General features: G+C 44.9%; 1 protein-coding gene across 6 annotated transcripts in view; it reads right to left on the reverse strand.

Moving 5' to 3' along the window:
- The window catches only part of Septin6 (septin 6), a 77282-nt gene extending 56726 nt beyond the window's left edge, over positions 1 to 20556 (reverse strand). For 5 of the 6 annotated variants that reach the window (XM_027930965.3, XM_027930942.2, XM_027930958.2 and 2 more), the window contains exons 1-2: positions 20452 to 20556; positions 5079 to 5193 (exon numbers count right to left, since the gene is read on the reverse strand). In XM_027930965.3, coding sequence (XP_027786766.1) covers positions 5079 to 5193; positions 20452 to 20481 — 145 coding nt within the window. In that variant the 5' untranslated portion in view covers positions 20482 to 20556. Of the gene's footprint in view, positions 1 to 5078; positions 5194 to 14008; positions 14107 to 20451 lie in introns of those variants that run through there. The other variant, XM_071606665.1, reaches the window with a different exon arrangement.
- Positions 20557 to 22452: the final 1896 nt, after the last annotated feature.

Below are 22452 nucleotides of genomic sequence, written 5' to 3' on the forward strand. Positions count from 1 at the left end.
TGAGACAGTCTGATGTTGATCTCCCCACCCTTGGTTAAAAGCCACTGTGACAAAGAAAAGTTTAGCCCCTTTCCTCAGTTGCTGTTAATATCTGCACCCTCTGGCACCTTGTGCAATTAAGTCCTGCATGTTATGAAATGAAAGGTCCCATCCAGGTTATCACTAAATTACCATGTGACCTGAGCTGGCTCGGCCCTTTCCTCTCTCTGAGTCCCAGTCTCTTTTCCTATAAAAGGAGACGTTTGGAGTGACAATAATAGCTATTGTTTATGGTGCACTTACTCTGTGCCAAGCACTTCTGTAAATAAATACATATATTCTCTTTTCTTTTTTGCATTGCTCAGGATAGAATCCTAAGTCTCGCACATGCCAGGCAAGAGCTCTGCCACTAAGCTATGTCCCCAGCTTCCATATATTTTCTTATTTATTCCTCCCAACAAGTCTTTAAGGTAGATTATATATTTTTTTTTCTTTTTTCTTTTTTTTTTTTTTCAGTGCTGGAGATCAAACTCAGGACTTCTTGCATGCTAGGCAAGTGCTTTACCATTGAGCTACACCTCCAGCCCCAAGCTACTACAATTTATCCTCAATTAACAGATGGATTAGCCAAGCCACTCACCAGCTACAGTTTCTCAGCCACCCCTCCACATCTTATTTTCCTATACAATGCGGAGGAATTAACAGTCCAAGGTCACAAACTAATAAGTAGCAGAGCCAGAATTTGCATCTAGGCAGACTGACGCTGGAGCCTATGCTTTTAACCAATATATTCTAATGAGGCCCAAAGGCATAATATGTTTGTTCATTTAGTCATTTGACAAGTATTTTAAAAGCCTCTAATAGGAGCCAGGCACAGTTATACAGCAATGAACAAGATAGCCTCGATCCCTGCTGTAATGGAGCTGCAGTTGCTTCCAGCTCTGAATGTTGGACTAAACCAAGAGAAATGTCTCTGGGTTCAGTAGGGAGGTGTCCAAAAGGAAATGCTTCAGGAACTCCAGTTGGCCAGAGGAGCCTATGGACAGGGACAAGGCCATGCCTGGCTTTATGACCTTGCCCTTTTCTCCTTCCTGATCTTGTAGAGTCCTGGCAGACTGTGGTGTGTTAAAGCCAGCTCTTCTGGCTTCCTGCATCTTTTCCCAAACTCACATGCAGTGATGTCATGTTGGTAGCTTAAAATCAGGTATGGTGGGAGTAATAACACCAAGAACATCAACAGATGCTATAAACCACATCATGTTTTCCCCTGCAATAGCCTGTTAGAAGTTGATCATTGCCGGGCACAGTGGCACACACCTGTAATTCCAGCGACTTGGGAGGCTGAGGCAGGTGGATGGCAAATTCAAAGCCAGTCTCAGTGACTTAGCAACTCAAGCAACTCAGAGAGGCCCTGACTCTAAATAAAATATTAAAAAGGGTTGGAGATGTGGCTCAGTAGTTCAATTCTCAGTACAAAAATTTTAAAAAAAGAAGTTGATCATTGCTGGGCTAGAGATGTAGCTCACTAGGTTTAATCCCCAGCATTGCAAAAAAGAAAAAAAAAAGTTGACCACTGCAGCCAGTCTGTTAGGTGAGCAAATGTCTTTCCAGAGACACAGGAATGAAACAACTGGCCACTGACTTAGGTAGAATGCTAGCTGCCCTTTCCCTCCTCCTGTAGCAAGCTGGAATTCTGCTTCTCTTGTGTATGTTTTTTCCAAGTCCGACAGAACCCAGTTGAGCCTGGAATCCTGAGCAGCTTCAAAGTAAATATTATCATTATGACCCTTTGTATTTCTCACAGCCATTACTGTTGCTCATTTAGATGGATGAATCTCTTTGGGGCCCTTTCCCAGCAGTGCAAAGCAATGGGCCCCAGAACATTTGTTTTGCTGGCTCTAGTGGTTCTTCTAAGGCCCTTGTACTCTATCTACAATCATGGGATCCTCAAGATTTCCAAAGCCAAGGGATTTGTATATAATTTTGGTAGGGAGAGGGGACCTTCACCCCACTAAGTAATTATTGTCAACCCTAGCAAATCTATTGGAGAGGAGTCATATTATTCTCATGTCCATGTTTCTAGCCCAAAATAATAATTGTGGGAGCCATTAATTGGTAGCCTGACATAAAAATTAGGCTCTGGATTCATAAAAATACTCGCCCTCTCAATCTCAATATATACACATGCATATGCACACATATATGCACATATGTATGTAGGATGCCTACTCTGCTGGATATAGGGCTACAATCAGAGCTCAACACCAAAGTAAATGATAATGTGAACAATATCCTAGATCTCAGTTAATAATCAAAGGTAGCACTACCATAATTTTATAGTGAGAATGCTCTATCAAAAAAGAAAGGAAAATAGTTTAGGGGACCATATTCTATGAATCATTTTATAGCAGTTGTTAAGGAAGTAAACCCAACAGTCACCCCAAGCAAGAGGAAAGATCACCTTCAACAGCCAAGCTATGGACTCTTAGCCAAGTCAGTGGCAGGACTCAGCACTATAGCTGGCTGAGACTGCAGCCTCAGAGCCACTCTAAGCCACTTATGACCTTGGTCCAAATTGTGGGTTCTCTGAGCAATGACAAGGTTATAAGCACAGCAAGAGAGTAAGATGCATGAGTCGTAGGCTTTTTTGGGTCAGGGATGAAGAATGAAATTAACCCAGTCCAAGCTGTTCTATCCAATGGTTGCACCTGCAGGTCTAATAGGAAATACTGGGGCAGCCATATCCTGAGACTCCTTACAGGTGATAGGGTCCTCTTTCCCACCCTTCCCCTCTTGAAGGGACCATCCCAGCACTTGAGCGATTCCATCCCAGCAGGTACATACTGAAGCAGTTGTAGCTGTACAATGTCTAGGTAGGAAACAGAAGGGGGGGGGGTACTATTTCTCCCACTCACTTTGTCTTGAGCTTGGCTGCCTCTTCCTCTGAGCCCCAGGGGAGCTGTGATCCACGTCAAATTTCCCTACACTTCTGCTACCAAAGAACCATTCTGATTCACATGGCCTCCCTCCCAAGGCTTTACTAGACCACCCAACTGCTTAGTTGAAAGGTTGCTTATGGTGGGTCTGTCATTTCACTTCTCATCTCTCAGCACAGGTCATATGGAGCTCTGGGAGAAATGCCAAGGGAATCTGATACGTCTGTGCTGAAATATTTTGATAATCCAATATTATGTGAAGTAAGTTGTCCATCATCTGCTAAAGATTGGAGCTCTTGTTAGTTAAATAAAGATTTGGCAGTGCTAATATTGAATGTGATAGCATTTGCTCTTGATGCCAATCACTGTGACTTTTATTTATTTTGTTCCCTCTCCTGACCTCACCTAAATATACCCATAAGTTAGACTTTCAGCATTTAAAGAGTTAATAACCTCGGTCTGGACCCTAAATCCCGATATATAATTCCACGAAGCACATATTTTCATCTCATAGGTTCCAAAGCTGCTATGTGGTAATGAGTCATTCAGCAAGTGAGTGAGCCTAGCTAACTGCCTGTCATTCAGATACAGAAGTGGCTTTGCTGTTCTCTATTTGTCCTTGAGTATGCAGCGATTCTTACAGAAAGTGACCTGAAAAAAGAGTGCTGGGGCTGGGCACAGTGGTGCACACCTGTAATCCCAGCAGCTTGGGAGGCTGAGGCAGGAGGAACACAAGTTCAAAGCCAGCCTCAGCAAAGGTGAGGTGCTAAGCCACTCAGTGAGACCCTGCCTCTAAATAAAATACAAAAAAAAAAAAAATAGGGTTGGGGATGTGGCTTAGTGGTCTAGTGCCCCTGAGCTCAATCCCCAGTACCAAAAAAAAAAAAAAAAAGATGGCTGGGGCCAGATTGGAAGCAAAAATAAAGAGCCCAAGGAAAAAGAATGAACTTAGTGAGAAAAAAAAAATTAAATACATTAAAGAGTAAAATATCCAGTTCAGTGTTGGTTCAGATCTACAACATGAACGAGTTCCCTAGACACTCCACACAAAACTAAGAAAAGGCAATTAACGAAATTGTTTGAGTGTTCCAGCCAGTGTGAAAACTGACTTTATTATGGTATTTATACAATCATTAAGGAGGTCACTGAAAATATGCAGGTATACTTTCCTGCACTGTGGGGTGAAAATTATAGTCTACGATTGTGTTTGCAAATTTGGGATTTTTTTAAGAATATCAAGAAACTATTGTCCCTTTTGTTTGTTTGATTGGTGTTCAATGGTTTCCAAAGTGCTTTCTGTTCTCAAGAGATGTGGCTGGCAACAGTTAGAGGAGCAATGGGAGGGATAAGGGATGGATCCATATTATGGCTCAACCACTTTTTCTCTGTTGTCTCAGATAAACACTTTATCCTCCCCAAGTTTCTGGGTCTCCATGTGTTCCATGAAAATACAAACACTACTTGCTTTGCTCACTTTGCAGAGTAAGGTCCAAAAGAACTAATCTGAGAAACTATTTGAGAACTATAATGAATGGCTGCTATGGAGTTAACTCATCCATCCATTCATTTCACAAACATTACTGAATTCCCTTTGTGCCTTGATTAGCATATGGAGGGGACACTAAGATGCAGCTCCCACAGTTGAGATTAAAGGTCTAGACAGAGATACAGAAGACCTTGCCCGCAGCTATGCGAGCCTGCACTTGAGCTCAGATTGTACTGAGCACAGAGAAGCTGCAGAAGGAACCAACAGACTCAACCCACTTCCCGCAGCTGGTAGGCAGGTGGCCTCTTTCTTTCCTCAGCCATCACCTCCCTCCCCATTCTGTCCTGGTTCTTGTCTTCTGCAGTCAAAATGAACTTGACAGCAGGAACGGAGCCAGCCAGCCCCCTTACAAAATTTCCACTGGGTCTCACGCAGCTCCGTTTCCCCCAAAATATGGCCCCAGATTCTGGTCCAGCCAAGGAAAAACATAGTAATTACAGTTGGCTGCTTACAAAAATAAGCAGATGGATAAGAGAAGAAGGCCGGATGGAGGGAGAGGAACGCTCTTGCAACTAGATCTGAATGACACACTATTTAACCTAATTACCTGCAAAGCCACATCCAGCCATTAAGGATCCATATTCTGTAATAGAATTTCCTGCAATGGAAATACTCACCCACGCACAGGATGTTGAAGCAGAAGCCCTGGCTGACTGACTTATTCACCAGCTGGTCAGGCAAGCTGTCAAACCCCACATGTCCAGCCAGGGGGACGGTTCGGCAACCTTCACCCTAATTTGGGAGGGGAAGGAGGGAGAAAAATAAAAATGTGCTTAAAATTAATCTGGGTCTCAGTTCTCCATCCAAATGCTCTCCATGATAGGAAGTAATAACCATCCAGGTCCCTGGTTTCAGTCCTTTCAGGTACTCCCTGCCTCAAAGCAAAATGGCCTGTCGTGTATTCAAGAACCCAGGCATCTTCTAGGCTCAATGCTGAATATCACCATAGTTCCGCAACCCCTTTTGTAGAGCAAACTACAGAGGGGGCTTTTCAGGAGTGGGAAGGTAGGGTCAGGGGAAGAGAACACTGGCACCCAAAGTTCTCAGACTTGGGTTAAATCTGCAATCAATTGCTTATGAGCTGGGTAACCTCAATGAGACTTGGTTTCCTTCCACAACTGTCATATGAGACAATATGTCCTATCTTAAAGGTGACTGGAAGATGCAGATATGCTAATTAATACATGCAATGAGCTTAGTACATGCATAAGTAGTCAGTAAATATCCCCAAAACCTTAGATAGCAATTAATCCTCTCTCCAGAACCTATAAAAGCAGCATAGCATAGAGGTTAAGGGGCGCAGACTTTGAAATCAGACAGGTTTGAGTTAGAGCCCTATGTCGGCCACCTTCTGGCTATGAGGCCTCTCACAAGTTATTTAACTTCTCAAAGTTTCCCCATGATAAAATCAGAAACTAGAGCCAGGAACAGTGGCACACGCCTGTAATCCCAGCAGCTCAGGAGGCTGAGGCAGGAAGATCGCAAGTTCAAAGCCAGCCTCAGGAAAAGCAAGGTGCTGAGCAACTCAGGAATACCCTATCTCTAAATAAAATACAAAATATGGCTGGGGATGTGGCTCAGTGGTAAAGTGCCCCGAGTTCATTCCCCAGTACACCAAAATAAAATAAAATCAGAAACTAGTAGCTGATGTGCAGGTTATATAGGAAAATGCTCTTCGAGCACTTAGTATGGTCCCTAGCACATGGTAACCGCTCAGTCAACAGCAGTTATCCAAGGATAACCTCACAGTGCAATGACCAGGGCATCCTTGGATCCTGGGCTGACCAATACTGACATAAAACACCCTGGCTCCCTCTAGCTAGAGGAAGCTGCCTCCAGGTTCCCTCTGGTTCCCTTGACTCCACAAGAGTCAGCCAAGCCACTCCCAGCCCTGGAAAGCAGAGGGCCTTTGCTTCGCCTGCAAGGCCCAAAGCTGCTTACAGTTAGTTAATGGCTTTACCAAACAGGAAGTGCCTCAAACTAAGGCAGGTTTCCAAGGAGCCTGAGTGAAGGACAGAAAGGGCCTGAATGGAGTGCCAACTGCCAATGGCCACAGTGGAGAGGAGGGAAAGAAATGGGGAGAAAGGAGGAGAAGGGAAGTTGGAGACAGCAAGCTCCAAAGAATGATGGGCTATGGGAAGAGTCAGCATTTGTGTTGGGTGGGGCTGCACCAGGCTTTCCGTAACCAGAAAGATGCCAAGAGCAATCCCAAAGGGCATGGTTAGTGCCAGGAGGCCTGCCCCAGCATTCCAGTCTTCACTAAGCTCTTACACTGGCTGGATCTGCTATCATACTAGGTCCATAATAAGCACATGCTTCACACTGAAAGGAATGGGCTGTGATGGTGGAGGAGCCTCTCAGTCGTCATCAGAACTGGCTCCCAGACAGCCCTTCACCCAGCTCGGGATCCCACTTCCATTGGTGTCATCAGATCCTTCAAGAGCTAGTGCCGGTTACTGCCATCTGGTGAGTTCATTATCCTCACACAACTCACCCCACACACTCCCAGTGGAGCATTCTTGACAGTCGACCATATGCCATCATTCAGTCAGGTTGGTGTATTCTGTGCCCCAGAAAGGCACCTGAAGACAGCTGAGTTTCATGAAGGACCCACATCACGCAGGGCTTTGTTCTACATTCACCTCTTTCTGTTTCCCCTTCTCCATTTTAATTAAAGCCAACAGTAAGATGTAAGATCCCCAGACTTAGTTCTTAGTCCTCAACACTGCAGGGAAGAAGGGATTTAAGAAGCAATATGCTTCCTCCACGGAGCCTCCTACATAGCAGGCCTTGGAAATTGGGATGGACTTAAGAGTTGAGGTTTCCTGAGCCATATTTTATCATCTCTGGCTGCCTCTTCCTGTCTCCAAATTCAGCACCATGAAATGTCAAGTGCTCCAAAACCCTGGATCCAAGTGCCAAAAGAAGAGGAAAGGGATTCTCAAACAAAAGACAGTGGAGAGCAGTGGGGAAAGCTCCCCCCCCCCTTATTCTTTGGTATATTTTATTGTCAAAAACTTACCAAGGGGCTGGGATTGTGGCTCAGTGGTAGAGCGCTTGCCTAGCATGTGTGAGGAACTGGGTTCGATCCTCAGCACCACATATAAATAAATAAATAATAAAGGTATTAAAAAAAACTTGCCAAGCTCCTCCCATGTGTCCACCATTATCTCCCACCCAGCACAGTGCTGTAAATAAAGAGTCCCGAATAGCAAAATAAAAAGTATGAGCTGTATTCCCTAGGCAAAGGGACTTGGGGAATTTTGAGTATGTTTAAGCAGGGAGGGCCATGATAAAAGTAGGGCTTATGAAAGATCACTCCAGCTACAGGGTGCTTTGACGAATTGGAGGAACAGGAGACTAGGCAGGGATACACACTGGAATAGGGCTCCAATAATGTTGAACTGGCAGAGTGACGTCCAAGTACTGTGACAATAAATGCTGGTTGAAGTGAACTGATTTGACTTGGGACTCAAGAAAGAGGCCGGGGGTATAGGTCAGTGGTAGAATGTGTGCTTAGCATGTATGAGGCCCTGGTTCCATCCCCAGCACCACATCCACAAAAAAGGAACAAATTTGAGAGATGCCCTAAAGGAGGGATGAGACTTAATAAGTGGCTGGGCAGAAGGAATGGGAAAACAATCAAAGCTGACTTCAAGATCTAAACCTTGATTGATACCAGCAAGGACAGAGAGAGACCAGGAAAGAGAACTTGGTTAGTGGGAATGTCTAAGATTCTGTTTTCAAAAAGCTTTTACTAAAAAAAAAATCTACTTACAGGTTTTTTGTTGTTGTTGTTGCTGCTGTTGTTTAGGGCCCAGGGATTGAACTCAGGGGTACTTGACCACAGAGCCACATCCCCAGCCCTATTTTGTATTTTATTTAGAGACAGGGTCTCACTGAGTTGCTTATTAGCACCTTGATTATGCCAAGGCTGGCTTTGAACTCGTGATCCTCCTACCTCAGCCTCCTGAGCCGCTGGGATCACAGGTACATGCCACTATGCTCAGCTACTTACAAGTTTTATGTTTGATAATAGTAATCAATGTTCATTGCAGAAATCATAAAGAAGAAAATAAAAATCACCCACAAAAATCACTCTCCAGAGATCATCACTTAATATTTATTATGTATTTTCCTCCAATCTGTATGCCTTTTTGTGGGGGAGGGGAGTACCAGGGATTAAACGCAGGGGCACTTAACCACTGAGCCACATCCCCAACTCTTTCTATTTTTTATCTTGACACATGATCTTGCTAAGTTGTTTAAGGTCTCCCTAAGTTGCTGAGGCTGACTCTGAACTTGTGATCCTCCTACCTCAGCTTTCCAAAATGCTGGGATTATGGGTGTGCACCACTATGCTTGCCTTTTGTATGCCTTTGTTTTTTTTAATAAAATAGGAATACTGCTGTATATTCCTTTTCATTACCTGAACTCATACCCTTTTATTACCTTGCTTAATATAGTATGGATTTTTTTAGTAATTAAACATGCTTCTAAAAAATTGTTTTTATTGGTCATATAGCATTCCAGTGCAGGAATTTTCATATTTTCTTAACCAATCTTCTATTGCTGGACACTTAGTATATACTCAAGTTTTCAATATAATAACACTGGTTCTTCCAGGTTTGCATATATCTCTGATCATGTCCTAGAATCGAAGCCTACTAGATCAAAGGGTTCACACATTTTAAAGACTTTGGTGAATGTTGATACATTATTGAACAGAGAATAGTACAAAATTTATATTTCTACCTCTAATATGTGAGTGTTTACCCACAAGCACCGAGTTTCACAGGCTTTTTAACCATTGTGAATTGAATCACTGAAAATAGCATTGTGTTGTTTCATTTGCATTGTATTAGTGAGGGTGAACATGTTTTCATTGTTCAACTATGTATGTGAATTTGTGTATGTGAATTACCTAGTCATTTCTTTGCCCATTTAAAAAATGGGGTGTTTGTCTTTTCTCTTGGATTTGGAAAAACATTTTATGTGTTAAGGAAAATAAGATCATTTTGATTTTTATGGTAAGATATCCATGAAAAGCAATCCAATAAGTAGTTAGCAATATGGGATTGTAGGCTCAGAGAGCATTCAGTACTGAGTCATAAATTTAGGAGTGAGAGGTATAACACTGGATGTGCTCTCTGAGAGAAGTACAGGAATCAAAGAGCTAAAGACTGAGTACAAGAAATGTTCATGAGTAAGAAATGGAAAGATGAAGAGGATTCTGCAACGAGAAGAAAATGATCAGAAAAGTAAGATGATCCAATAGTTCTCTGTTGCCAGAAGCCAAAGAGAAAGTCAAGAAGAATTACTTCATTGACTCGGATTTTGCGAAGGTTACTGGTGACTTTTAGAATCCTTATTTCTTCTGTATCTTTTGCCCAGTGTCCATTACTCCTAAATTAACTGAAGAGCCTGGGGACTAGGGGACATGGGACCTGGTTAATGTGGTTTTTTGGTCCTCAAGCAGAAAAGTTTTTTTTTTTTTCTCAAACCCTGTAGTTAAGCTTCAAAAATGTATTTGTGTAGTTCCTATTTTAGGAAATCCTGTCTAATGAGCACCATGCACTCTTGCTTTGATGAATCTTATACTATGTCAAGGTCATCATTGTGAATATTTGTCTTCATTGTTCAGAACTAAATATGTGGAGGTAAAAAAGACAGGACACTGGACTGGAATGAACATTTACCCCTGGAAAGCCCCTGGAAGTTTCTTTCCTCCTCTCTCACTAAACCTGATATCTCTTTCCTCTTTCTCCTTAAGGTGGCCTAATTAATTGAGGTCCTGATTACTTTGATTGCAGTTAATTGAATGCTCCCTTGACAACAATGTACACTAGAGGAGATGAAACTAGCAACTTGGCCCAGCACGTCTGATACTAAACCCTCAAGTTGTCATCTTGAATAGCAGGTGATGCCATGTTCAAGGCTTGAACCGAGATGCCAAAAAGGCCATAATCACCAAACTATAAACTGCACATCTCCCTAACCTTAAAACCTCCTCTTAGATTCTATTCTGCAGAAACTCACATATCTGTGCAAAGATCTCTGCACAAGAAAATTCATTACAGCCCTGCATATAATACTAAAAAAAAACTAATAGGAAAAAAAAACCCTAAATGACAATGGGAAAATATTTAACTAAATTATGATACATGCATATTCTGGAACATTCTGCAGCCAGTAAGAGGAATGCAATATATGGAAATGTCACAGTGAAACCCATTAATTTGTACAATAAATATTCATTTTAAAAGTTAAAAAAGAGGAATGTGGTAGTTCATATGTACTGATGTGAATATCTCCAAGATAGATAGATAGATAGGTACATAGATAGATAGATAGATAGATACCAGGGATTGAACTCAGGGGCACTCGACCACTGAGCCACATCCCCAGCCCTATTTTGTATTTTATTTAAAGACAGGGTCTCACTGAGTTGCTCAGAGCCTTGCTTTTGCTGAGACTGGCTTTGAACTCGTGATCCTCCTGCCTCAACCTCCTAAGCCTCTGGAATTACAGGCGTGCGCCACCACACCCAGCTTCCAAGACATATTTTGAGATAGAAACAGAACAAGAAGCACAGGATGAACCTCTATATTCACAAGAAGCCTATATATGTGTCTTTTCACATAAATGTATAGGAGCACATTTACAGAAACTGAAAAAACAACTGCCAAACCAAAAACACAGTGGCTAGCTCAGGGGAGGAAAATGGAAGCAGGGCCTAGTCAGGGGGGTCATCAGCATGCTTTTGCAGTGTTTGATTCTTTTATACCACAAATTTATTCACACATTACCTGTATAATTTAAAAGCATTTTTAATAAAAGAAAGGAGAGTTCTTGCTCACTGGGCTTTGCAACAGAGGTAATTAGGATGCAGACAGTCTGAGAGAAAGTAAAAGGAAGGCAAAATAAAAGAGTGCTCATGAGAATTGGAGGAGCCCCCACTCCCCTCCCCAATTACATTTCCTGTTTTCTCTTCATCTGCAGTCACCTGCGGTTTTGAAATACGTTATACCACATTTCATATCACAGACAGAAACGCTGCTCTTGTTCCCTTCTACCTCCTCCCCTGAGGGCACACCAATTTCATTTTTTAATTGAATATTCGTAAGATTCATATTAAGAAGAACAAGCTATGGTGCTTCCAGCTGTGCATCTTTCTCCCATTGCTGTTATTCTGAAAATAAAGAGTCCCAAAAGTACCCAAGTAGGCAATTGCTGTCCCCCACTCCCCACTGCCTCTCTTCCAACATTAGTGGTAGAGTAAGCAAGCAGTATTTGAGGCTTCTGGGAAGGAAGGATCCATCTGTGTCGATAGAGAATTTCCTGTCTCAACGTTTAAGTTAGTAGCTGTCCTCCTGAAGGACGAATGAGAGTGAAATGTTTGGAACTCATTACCCATGATGGGGTTTTCCTTAAACTTTTTCCTCTGGCCTTGTCCATCCAAATGCTAGTGAGGGGCAGCAATATGGAGGTGGATTTTCTTCAGTAGCCTCAACAGTCGCTTAGTGGTGGATCCAATCTCTCACACCTTCCTTTTTTCCATCACCATCTCTGGCCTTGAATACTAACCTACAATGCAAATCTCCAAGCCCTTCAAAACCAATTCATCCCAGTAGCTCAGGAAGCTGAAGCAGGAGGTTTGCAAGTTTGAGTTCAGCCTCGGTAATTTAGCCAGGCCCTAAGCAATTTAGTGAGACCCTGTCACAAAAAAATAAAAATGGGCCAGGCGTGGTAGCACACACTGGTAATCCCAGTCTCTCAGGAGGCTGAGGCAGGAGGATCGTGAATTCAAAGCCAGCCTCAGCAACTAAGAGAGGCCCTAAGTAACTCAGTGAGACTGTCTTTAAATAAAATGCAAAAAAGAGCTGGGGATGTGGCTCAGTAGTTAAGCGTCCCTGGGTTCAAATCCCTGGTACCAAAACAAACAAACAAAAAAATCATCAATTCAATGACATGATGAAATATTAAACAATTGAAAAAATATTTTCTAAAGATAGTTAATAACACAAAGAAATCCTCACCAAATGCCGTTTATCAAAGTAAAGCAAAACAAAACACCAACACACACAGGAGCATCCCAGTGGTCAAGGGAAACTGCGATGACACTGGTTACTTCTGAGTAGAAGGCTTATATGTGATGTTGTTGTTTGATCTTTTCCAAATTTTCTATAAAATGCATGCTTTAGTTTTATAGTCTGGAAAAATGTTGTTTGGGTTTTTTTTTTTAAAGAGTCTATGATGAGAGCTGCAGTTGTAGCTCAGTGGTACAGCGCTTGCCTAGTGCATGTGACGCACTGGGTTCGATCCTCAGCACCACATAAAAATAAATAAAATAAAGTTATTAAAAAAAAAGATTCTATGATGATACTTTCCCAGGCAGGAAGTGGCCTCAGATATTCTAGAAAAACCTTCAACTACAACTAAAAATATAGATAACCAGAATATTTGGTTAAGCAGAACATTTAGCTCTCAGGAAGTTTTACTGCATATAGGACATTTATTTTACCAATGATACAATAAAACCCTGTTATTCTTCTAATACTAACTTATTATTACATATAATAGATGTAACTTATTATTTTACAGTACAATTTATAATTGTAAAGATTTGTGTAAATCAGAAGTCAAAACATATATCCTAGGGGCTGGGGATGTGGCTCAAGCAGTAGCACGCTCGCCTGGCATGCGTGCGGCCCGGGTTCGATCCTCAGCACCACATACCAACAAAGATGTTGTGTCCGCCGAAAACTAAAAAATAAATATTAAAAAAATGTATCCTAAAATGTGTAGTGAAATGTCCTGATAAAACAATCAGGTGGCTCTCAGCTCCATCTGCTGCCTCCAATGTTATCATAAGAACCACAAAAGCACCAATAAATTCCCAGATTTTTTTTTTTTTTTTGGTGGTGCTAGGGATTGAACCCAGGGCCTTGTGCATGTGAAGCAAGCGCTCTACCAACTGAGCTATATCCCCAGCCCCAGATTTTTTTTAAGAAGTAAAAATTTCCAATGCACTCAATACTTCAAATACTAGGATGTCCCTTGTGGTGATTAAGCCAGGTTAAGAGGAAACAGAAGTTTCAATGCCCTGTACTGGGAGACGGAATTTGGGGGACATAGCAAGAAGAAACAAGGCCTGCAAAAGCTGGCAGCTGGCCCTAACGGGCCTCAGAAATGCCCTTCAGTGGGGGAGCAGCTTATGGGACGCTGGGGAAGCGTAAGGAGAGTCCATCCTTACCACACAGGGGGGAAGGCCCATTTTTGGCAAAGCCAATAGATGAAACCGATTTAATACACAAGATAAATTCCAGAGTGGCTTTTCATTCTATAAAAGGATCCACAGCAGGATTCCATTAAATAGCCAGCTCTTCTAGTGCATTTAAAGTGGGATTCCACAGACAAACATTCAGCTGTCATGTACCTTTATTGGTAGACAATAGCTATATATACCTACATGGACAGACAATATCCAAAAAGTTGTTTCTATTCTACTTACAGAGACCCTGCTGAGCTAAAAGCATAGACTCACCTTCTGCACAATTCAATTCTCTCCCCCACCCAGCTCAAGGAGTCAAAGCAGGGAAGGGGTGGAGTTCATTTCTGCCACCTCATTTGGAAGCAGAAGGAAGCAAAAACCTAAAAGAAATTAGGCTTGAGAACTAGGAAACATAAGAACCAAACCGTACATACAACGTCAGGACTGGAAACGCCCTTAAAGATCACCTACTCCAACCCACTCTTTTTATGAAAAGGGAAACAGAGACTCAGAGAGAGGAAATGACTGGTCCCGAGTCACAGAGTGATTTAGTGGCAGCAAGTGGTGCTAGGATCCAGACCCCTGTCAAGCAGACTGCCACTCTCAAATGGAAAAGCTGACTTAAGTGGCAGATGTATTTCTTTCTGCTGCTAAAATTCCAGGACTTGGGGGTTTGTGGTTTGGTATTTGTCAAGAGTGAGAAAAGTCAAGGAACATGACCCAGGTGGTCCTGGCCCACAGAAGGCAACTGAGGCAGTCCCTGCCATGAAGAGCCTATTCCCCTCCTCTCCGCTGTCTCCCCGACTTTTCTCTGTTTCCTCTCTTCTGACTCCAGTCTAACATTCAACCTGGCCAGCTGCCCAGCTCCACTCAAGAGCCCCAGGACTAAGGAGCCTACCTAACTCAACAAGCCATTGTCTAGGTAAAATATCTCCACCTCAGGCCAGAGGTAACCCCTGCCCATGGCAGTCAACTGTCTCACAAAAACTAGACAGATTCCTTTCAAGCCAGGCAGTTTCCAGTTTTCTAGGTGTTCTGGATATTGTTACCTCCAATCCATTAAAAAAAAAAAAAAAAAAAGAAAGGAAGAAAGAAAAGAAAAGATTTACCCATAGGCCTCTGGGTGAATGCCCAGCTACCCTCGGGGGAGCCTGAATTGCCTCTGCCTCCATCTGGTCTAGTTTAATGGGGATCTGAAAAAAAAAAAAACCCAGTTCCTGCTTCAGCATCAGTGTTCAGAGCTGGGGGCCTCTGCTGTGAAAGGAAACCGAACACCTCAAACACTACCTCACACCTCATCAGGGCCGTGAAAGCAGAGTTCTGCTCCTGTTACCCCAAGGCCTTCTTTAGGGGTCAGAGAGGGCCCTGGCAGGGGAAATCGGAACCCTGAGGCCTGTCCCTGAGAAGGCCTGCAAATCTTTTCCTGGTCGAAGGGATGTCCCAACTCCAGGGCCAGCTGAGAGAATAGTGCACAATTCAGCAGATGGTTGTCTCTAATGAGAAGACACTGGAGGAGAGGATAACATTATTTCTCACCCTCCTGAGCATGTGGCCTCCTTCCTCTGTGCAGGCAGTTGAGAAACCCACGATTTCAAATCCTGGCAGCAGAAGCCTCCTCCTGCCAAACTGAGGAGGAAGGGTCTGTGTTTCTAATTTATTCTGCCCCCCCCTCCAGTTGTTACTTAAAATAATCCATCATTACATGGCTGGTGGCTCCAAGATTTTTATTTAAAGCAATATGGAGAGAGGGGGGAAAAAAAGAAAACCCACACAACCCGTGACTGTGCTATCTTGGATTTAAGCTGAGAATCTTTAACATCAGTCTTCAGATCACTCAAGTATACTCTTCTCTGACCCCTGTGAGGGTACTGAGGGGTACAGGGAGAAGAGGGGGAAGAGAAGGCCTGGCAGGATTTTGATTTCTTTTTTTTTCTTTTTTTTTAATATTTATTTTTTAGTTTTCGGCGGACACAACATCTTTGTTTGTATGTGGTGCTGAGGATCGAACTCGGGCCGCACGCATGCCAGGCAAGCGCGCTACCGCTTGAGCCACATCCCCAGCCCAGGATTTTGATTTCTTAGAAACATCTGGAAAAGGCGAGCATTTTTAAAAAGGGAATCTGTGTCATCTAGCATTGTTTCATCCATTGACCAGCATTAACACTTTGGACTAAGTCACTTGATCTCCCTACATGCATAAAATGAAGAAAACAGTAATACTTTTCTAGAAAGCTGTTGGAGAAAATGATATCATACAGATGAAGCATTTTGAGACAGTTAAAAGAAACATGTTACTTCTATCCATGGTGTATCTTCTCTTTCTTCCTTCCTTCCTTCTCTTTCTTTTTCTTCCTTCTCTTTCTTTTTCTTCCTTTCTTTCTTTTCTTCTTTCTTTCTTCCCATCTATCTTTAATGTAGTTTTAAAGTACATGCAACTAAAAGCCCTTCTCAATTGTTCATGCTAATATTAAACCATGGCTTTGCTAATCCAGCAATGCAGGCAAGTCCAGAAATCAGTTATATTTAGTTTTGGAATACCTTTTTCCAGGGGACTTATCTCCCTAATTAGTTTTGCTCAGGCTGATACAATGGGTTTGTTCCCTTATACCACACAAAGGGAGGGGCCATGCTGGGTAACAAAGCCAGAAATTAATAGAAAATGTACAGCAGAGACTCCACAAAGTAAATGCTATGCATATGACTGCAGATCAAAATCTCATTACACTATACAGACAAATCACTCTACTGTAATGCAGTTTTGTAATAAGCACGCTGCTAACACTCACATTTCCAGGATTTAGAATGTGAAGAGGAAACCGGGCTTCTTCCTACCTCTGGAAGCTCTGGAGGGCAGAGTTTCTGCTTGCTTTGGCCACTACTCTATCCCAGCATCTGGCTCAGGGCCTGACAGAGTCAGTGCCCAATAAATAAATGTTGAAAGAATGAATGAAAATAACAGTGGGTGAATTAACAAATGAAATGTTCCCAACCTAGTGGCAGAAGTGTGATCTCACCCATCTTCGCACCTGCCCATTTCCTATTTGAAGCCTTTCCTGTCACCCACAGCTTCCAAAATCCACACTGCTAGATTAAGACTACTTGTAATGAATCCTCATGGCAGGAAGTAGCTCTGGGCAGCACTTAGCACAATGATAATTATATAGAGATTTGTGTCTACCTCTACCACTAGATGTGAACTCTCGAGGGAAAGAGGCTATGTTATGTGCATTTGGGAGGCACTATAATGGTCCCCCAATTTTTTTATTTTGGAAAATTTCAAACACACAGAAAAGTTGGAAAATGGTATAGTGATTTCCCATTGGCCTTCAACTTATATTGAACAATTTTTAATATTTGGAGCCATGTGAACTTTCTTCACTGCTATATCCCTAGTAGAGCTATAGGTGAATGTTGGGGTCCTGTTTTTCCTGCTCGAAGAACAATATTACCTTTGGTGAGTAGGGATGGCTGAGGCAGGAAGCTTCAAAGAGAATCAAAAGGTAACTGCCACCTGATAGCAAAACCAGAATGCAGCAGCAACCTCCTCCTCATTAGTGGGCAGTTATTCTGGGACAGTTACCCTAGGCCAACCGAGGTAATTTTGTAGGGCAAAGTTAGGCCCTACAAATTCTTTCATTGAGGAGAAAGACCTTTACCCAGATTGTCACTGGGAAAAGCAACATTGTTCACATTGTGGGATTGGTTCCAGTGAGAATCAACCAGACTATTCTTCTGTGGTCAGTACCTACAGCGCCCACCCCTAATGCAACCCTGAAAGAAATAACTCAGTATACAAGGTAGGAGATGCTGCTTTTGGAACCTGCACTGTGTCTTGTTAGATTACCCTGGACAAGTCATGTGACCTCTCAGAGTGTATATTAATAGCAGCCCAAGCCACCTCAGGCAGGAGGTGGAGGTGGAGCACCTCAAGGATCTTTTATAAAGCTCTCATTATCTCAGTATCCACAATTTGTCTCTCTAATTAGACAGGAAGCTACCTTTTTTGGTAGCCTACCACCTTTTTTTTGAGGGGGTATAATTAACAAGGGCCACCCATCATATTAGACACATTAGTCATACAAATAAATATTCATGGACACAGCAGAGAAATAGCGCTGTCACACAGAATCCTTTGTGGTGTTCATTCAAATGGGATGGAATTGAATTATGCACACAAGAATTGAACTTCCAAGTTGCATGCTTGGCCAAATAAAGGTACTATCCAACAACAACTCTCCAGCCTGTTTAATCACAATGACCCTCAACTGACCCTGGAAAGGACACCCAAACACATACACACACACACACACACACACACACACACATGCACATTCACCAGGACACTACTCACATGGTACCATGTCTCAAGGCTATTAAAAAAGAACTCCTAAGCTAACCACACTTAGGCTTAGGCTTATTCTCTAGTCTTTTCATCCTATACACACATGGAAGAAACCAGCAACAACCAGTAGCCTAAGGTCTCTTGATTAATTCCATCTTCCCTTGTGAATTTCAACTTCTTGCAAACACAAAGGGAGCAGAGAGACAAATGACACATAAATAAGAGCTTCACTGGCTTGGGGGGAGGGAGGCATGGAGAGTGACGTCAGTTTTCCCAGAAACCCATTTATCACGATAACAAGGTCTCAAGTGCTTGGGCTGCTCTTTCAGCTTCAGAAGCTGGCATAGAATTATGTCCTCCAGCTTACAGTATGGCAAGACCAGCCAGAGCAAAGTGGAGCCATGCAAAGCAAAGCAAAGCAAGGGACTGTAAACTACCCCCTACCCACTTCATCTGCAAAACAAAGAGGATCTCTGGAGTGCCTGAGTTGTGCCTGAGGTGAAACAATCTTCTGGAATGTTCCCCTTTGCAGGTAAGGGAGACTGGTAAGAATGTATGGAAGGGTCGATGCAAATTCATTATCTGACAAGAAAAAAAAATCATTAGTGTCATTTTTTGGTCACTGTGGATGGAGCGAGCATAATCCAGGAAGCTACTTCCTCTACTTAAACTATGCCGTCTCTAAAATGCATGTAACAAGGGGCAGAAAAGCACTCTAGGTGCCCTCAAAACACTAAAGCAATAAATATCACAGTGCCAGTTTTGTGGAAAAGAGAATTCCATCAAATCCCATCATCACAGAGCACTGTCTTCTATCTACTCCTCAATCTTCCACACCATGACTGCATAAAGAGCTCTATTCTGGGGGTGTTCAGGGGGTAAGGGAGGTTCCAAAGAAATGATCCTGACCTTCCAAACTGAGATAGAGGTGGAATAAATTTATTCCATCACATTCTAGATTCAGATTTTAAAAACAAATCAATTTCAATTACACCACACACCTGGAGGCTGGTGGTTTCTTTTGTTTTTTGTTTTGTTTTGCACTAGAACTGCATTGTGTGGAATATTTCCCTAAATAAGTAAACTACAAGGTTTAACAACATTTTATGTGGCTTAGATATTTTCATCATGTGATATTTAGTGTCATGGGATTTGACCTACCTCTACATCATTGCCCTGCCTCAACTCAGGGTGCTGATGGGCTTCTTAAAATCCTAGATACCCATGGATGAATAGAAAAACTAGGTTGTTCCTCTCAAATGGAAACATCTCCTTGCACAACCAAACTTCTGGTCTAAAACAAACATGGAGCCTCAGGTCACTTCAATGATTTCTCTGCACATCCCAGGATGGAAAACTTCAGTTTTTTAAATGAAGACTTTTTTTTTTCTTTTCCCAGAGTTGGTTGCCAACAAAAAGAGAGCCGAGAGCCGATACTGCTTTTGCAAGTCTCACACTTATTTTCCTGAGACCCCACAGAAAGAAGCCAGCTCCACAGGTTTGGGCACACAAGCCCAGTTATACTGAACAGGCACCCGAGACAGACCCCCAGAGGCCCGCTGAGAAACATGCCAAAATACGCAGCCAGCCACCTACAGGCCAGCGAACTGCACCCCACACAGACGCAGAAGTGGAACCCAGAGGCACACAGAGCAAGCAGACACTGAGGCATTCTGGACGCAGGGTCGCACACCATAGAGGTGAGCACACTCACAGAAACAGGCAGACTCATCTGGGGTCACAGACAGAACCCCGGGCGCCACTGCCGCCTGCCCAGGGAAGGCACGAGGGCGCGCGCGTGCACACACACGCGCACACACCGATACACACACAGACGCAGTCACATATGTAATGCATATGGAGAAACCCTACTCCAGCCAGTCACCTCCCCGCCCCCCTCTCACTCCGCCTAGTGCCCCAGGCTAACCCCAGCCCGGCGCCCCTCTTCCAGAGCTAGCCCGAGTCCCAGCAGCCGGCTGCGTGCTGGGGCGCCGCAAGGCCAGGGGACCAGGGACCCCGAGGGCTCTGTGGCTGGTGCGGCCATTCATTCGGCAACGCCCCAGCCGCGGGGCCGCAGCTTCGGCGAGGGAGGCGGCGGTGCTTACCGCAGCTCTCTGGACACGCAAGTTCAGGGGCCCGCCCGCAGGCTTTGCCAGCCCCCCCGCCCCCCGCCCCGCTCCCGCCACCACCGTTCTCCAGGACAGGCTAAGGAACTGAGCCGCTGACCTCGGGAGCAAAAGTCCCGCCATGCCTCGGCTCCTGGATGCTGCCCACTGCCCTCCTCGAGGTGGAGGTGGCGGCGGCCAAGTCTCCTCGGCCCTCCCGAGACCCCCGGTCCCCGGCCCCAGCGCTGGCACCCAAGTCCGGCACTCACCACCTGGCGAGCTATATCGGTCGCTGCCATCGCTCCTGCGTCCGCCAGGGCTGCCACGGGCGCCGCCGCAAAGGGAGCTACTGCACAGGAAACAGAAGAGCTCCTCCGACAAAGAGAAAGTGTTACACTTCGGGCGCGACCAAGTCCGGTGGGGGGGAGGCGCAAGGGAGGGGCCCCCTCGCTGCTGCTCCAACCCCAACCTCCCCTCTATCGCCCACCCCTTCGGAAGTAGGGTATGAGGAGGGGGCGGATTTAACGCGCCACTTCCCCCTACCGCTAGCCGGGTCCCAGCTCTCCCTGCAACCCTAGCCATAGGCCTCTGCGAAGGGGGGCGGGGGCTCCCCTCGGTGACCACGTCCTTTGCCCCCCCCGCCACTGGGCTCCGTGGTACGTCCCGACCTCTGCTGAATTGTCACACCCCCCTGCTCTCCCTTACATCCCCTAGTCCCCAGACCCTGGAGACTGGAAGGGAGCCCCCGCCCCTCCCCCCTCCGGCGCTCAGCACAGCAGCTGAGCTCCGCAATCCTCCTCTCCCTCCTCCTGGCCCCCTGTCTCCCCTCTTGCTCTGCACAGAGATCCCAGGGTGCTTGGATGGGAGCGCCGGCCGCTCGAGTCTCAATGCTCCACTATCGTCCACCCCCCTCCACGACCCAGGACCTTTGCTGAGGCTGAGGGAAGGGTGGCTGCGGCACCTGCAGCTCCACATTGGAGCCCAGAGAGGGGGCGGTTAGGGGCAGCCGCACTGCGGCCCGGCAACTGAGCTGTGACTTGTGGAGTCTGAGCCCAGGGTCCTGAGGCACCCCTCCTCCCCTGGGGTTCCCAAGCCTCGGGGGTTGTAGTTTCGTGGAGCCGAGCTCACCACCTACCTGGGTGCTTAATACCAATGGACCTCACGCCTCTCTTTCCCACCCAGCTCTATCCAGACGCTTAAGAAGAGGCTTATTAAAGTACCCAAGCTTCTTGTGTCAGGGGCCACAAAGGAGTCTCACAGGAGGAGCAGAAGATCCCTAACTCTGTGGCGTGGGCTGGAGGGGCAGGTGAAGGGAAGATTTCCTTAGTCGCTCTGTCCCGCCCCTGATTCCCCCTTTAATTCTAATTTATCCTGGGACAACGTGGCCGACGTTGTGTAGGGGGTAAAATCCCCGAAGGCGGGGACTCTGCCTGCCTTCACTCCTTTTCCTCCTGGCCAGCTGCCACTGCGGGTTCCTCTCCCTTGATTCTGCATCTCTCCAGCCCTGAAGTCCTTCCGTCTCTCCTGTGATTGGCCCCTTGCTAGCTCCCTGTGACCCGAGAACCGGGGCAAATTTGGCATGCCCAAAGCCCAGGAAGGCAGGACACTGTACTTCACTCCTCAAAAAGATAGGATCCCTGATCTCAAAAAGTGACCCGGGATGGAGGGCAGGCCTAGTGGAGGAAACCCTGTATACCAGGGGGCCCTGTGCAGTGCAGAGATAACCCTGAAGACACTCAAGGCTCAGGCAGCTGAGAGGTAGGAGAAAGAAGAGTTGATGGATTCAGGGAGAGGAAGAAGGGAACCGACTCAGAAGTGGAGATGTAGGAGAAGGAAGGGAGGCAAGGAAATGGAGTGGCCCAGGAAGAGCTTTCCTGGCACTTGATTCCACTGGGTAGTGCTCTCACACTCTCTCAGAGCTCTTTATGTACTTCCTATACCTCTGCAACAACAAATCTGCAAAATGCATCCCCAGTGCTTAGTGCAGGGCCTGACATCCATAAAGTACTGGATTAAGTGTTTTCTGAACAGTCGGAAGAACATTCAGAAGTGAAGCAAAGGGGATGGAAGAAAGAAGAGACACACAAGGAGGTGGCAGCAGGGATACTATATATAAGCCAAATATCCAGGAGATGCCCACTGTGCTCCATCATTGTTCTGGAGACCCGAGAGTGGCCTAAAGAGAAGAGCTTGGCACAATCAGGGACTAGTACAGGGAAGTTCTGTAAGACAGATGGCACAGGCCCACAGATGGTGGTGACAAGGAAAAG

Source organism: Marmota flaviventris, chromosome X (assembly GCF_047511675.1).
Source record: "Marmota flaviventris isolate mMarFla1 chromosome X, mMarFla1.hap1, whole genome shotgun sequence".
NCBI classification, from domain to species: Eukaryota; Metazoa; Chordata; class Mammalia; order Rodentia; family Sciuridae; genus Marmota; species Marmota flaviventris.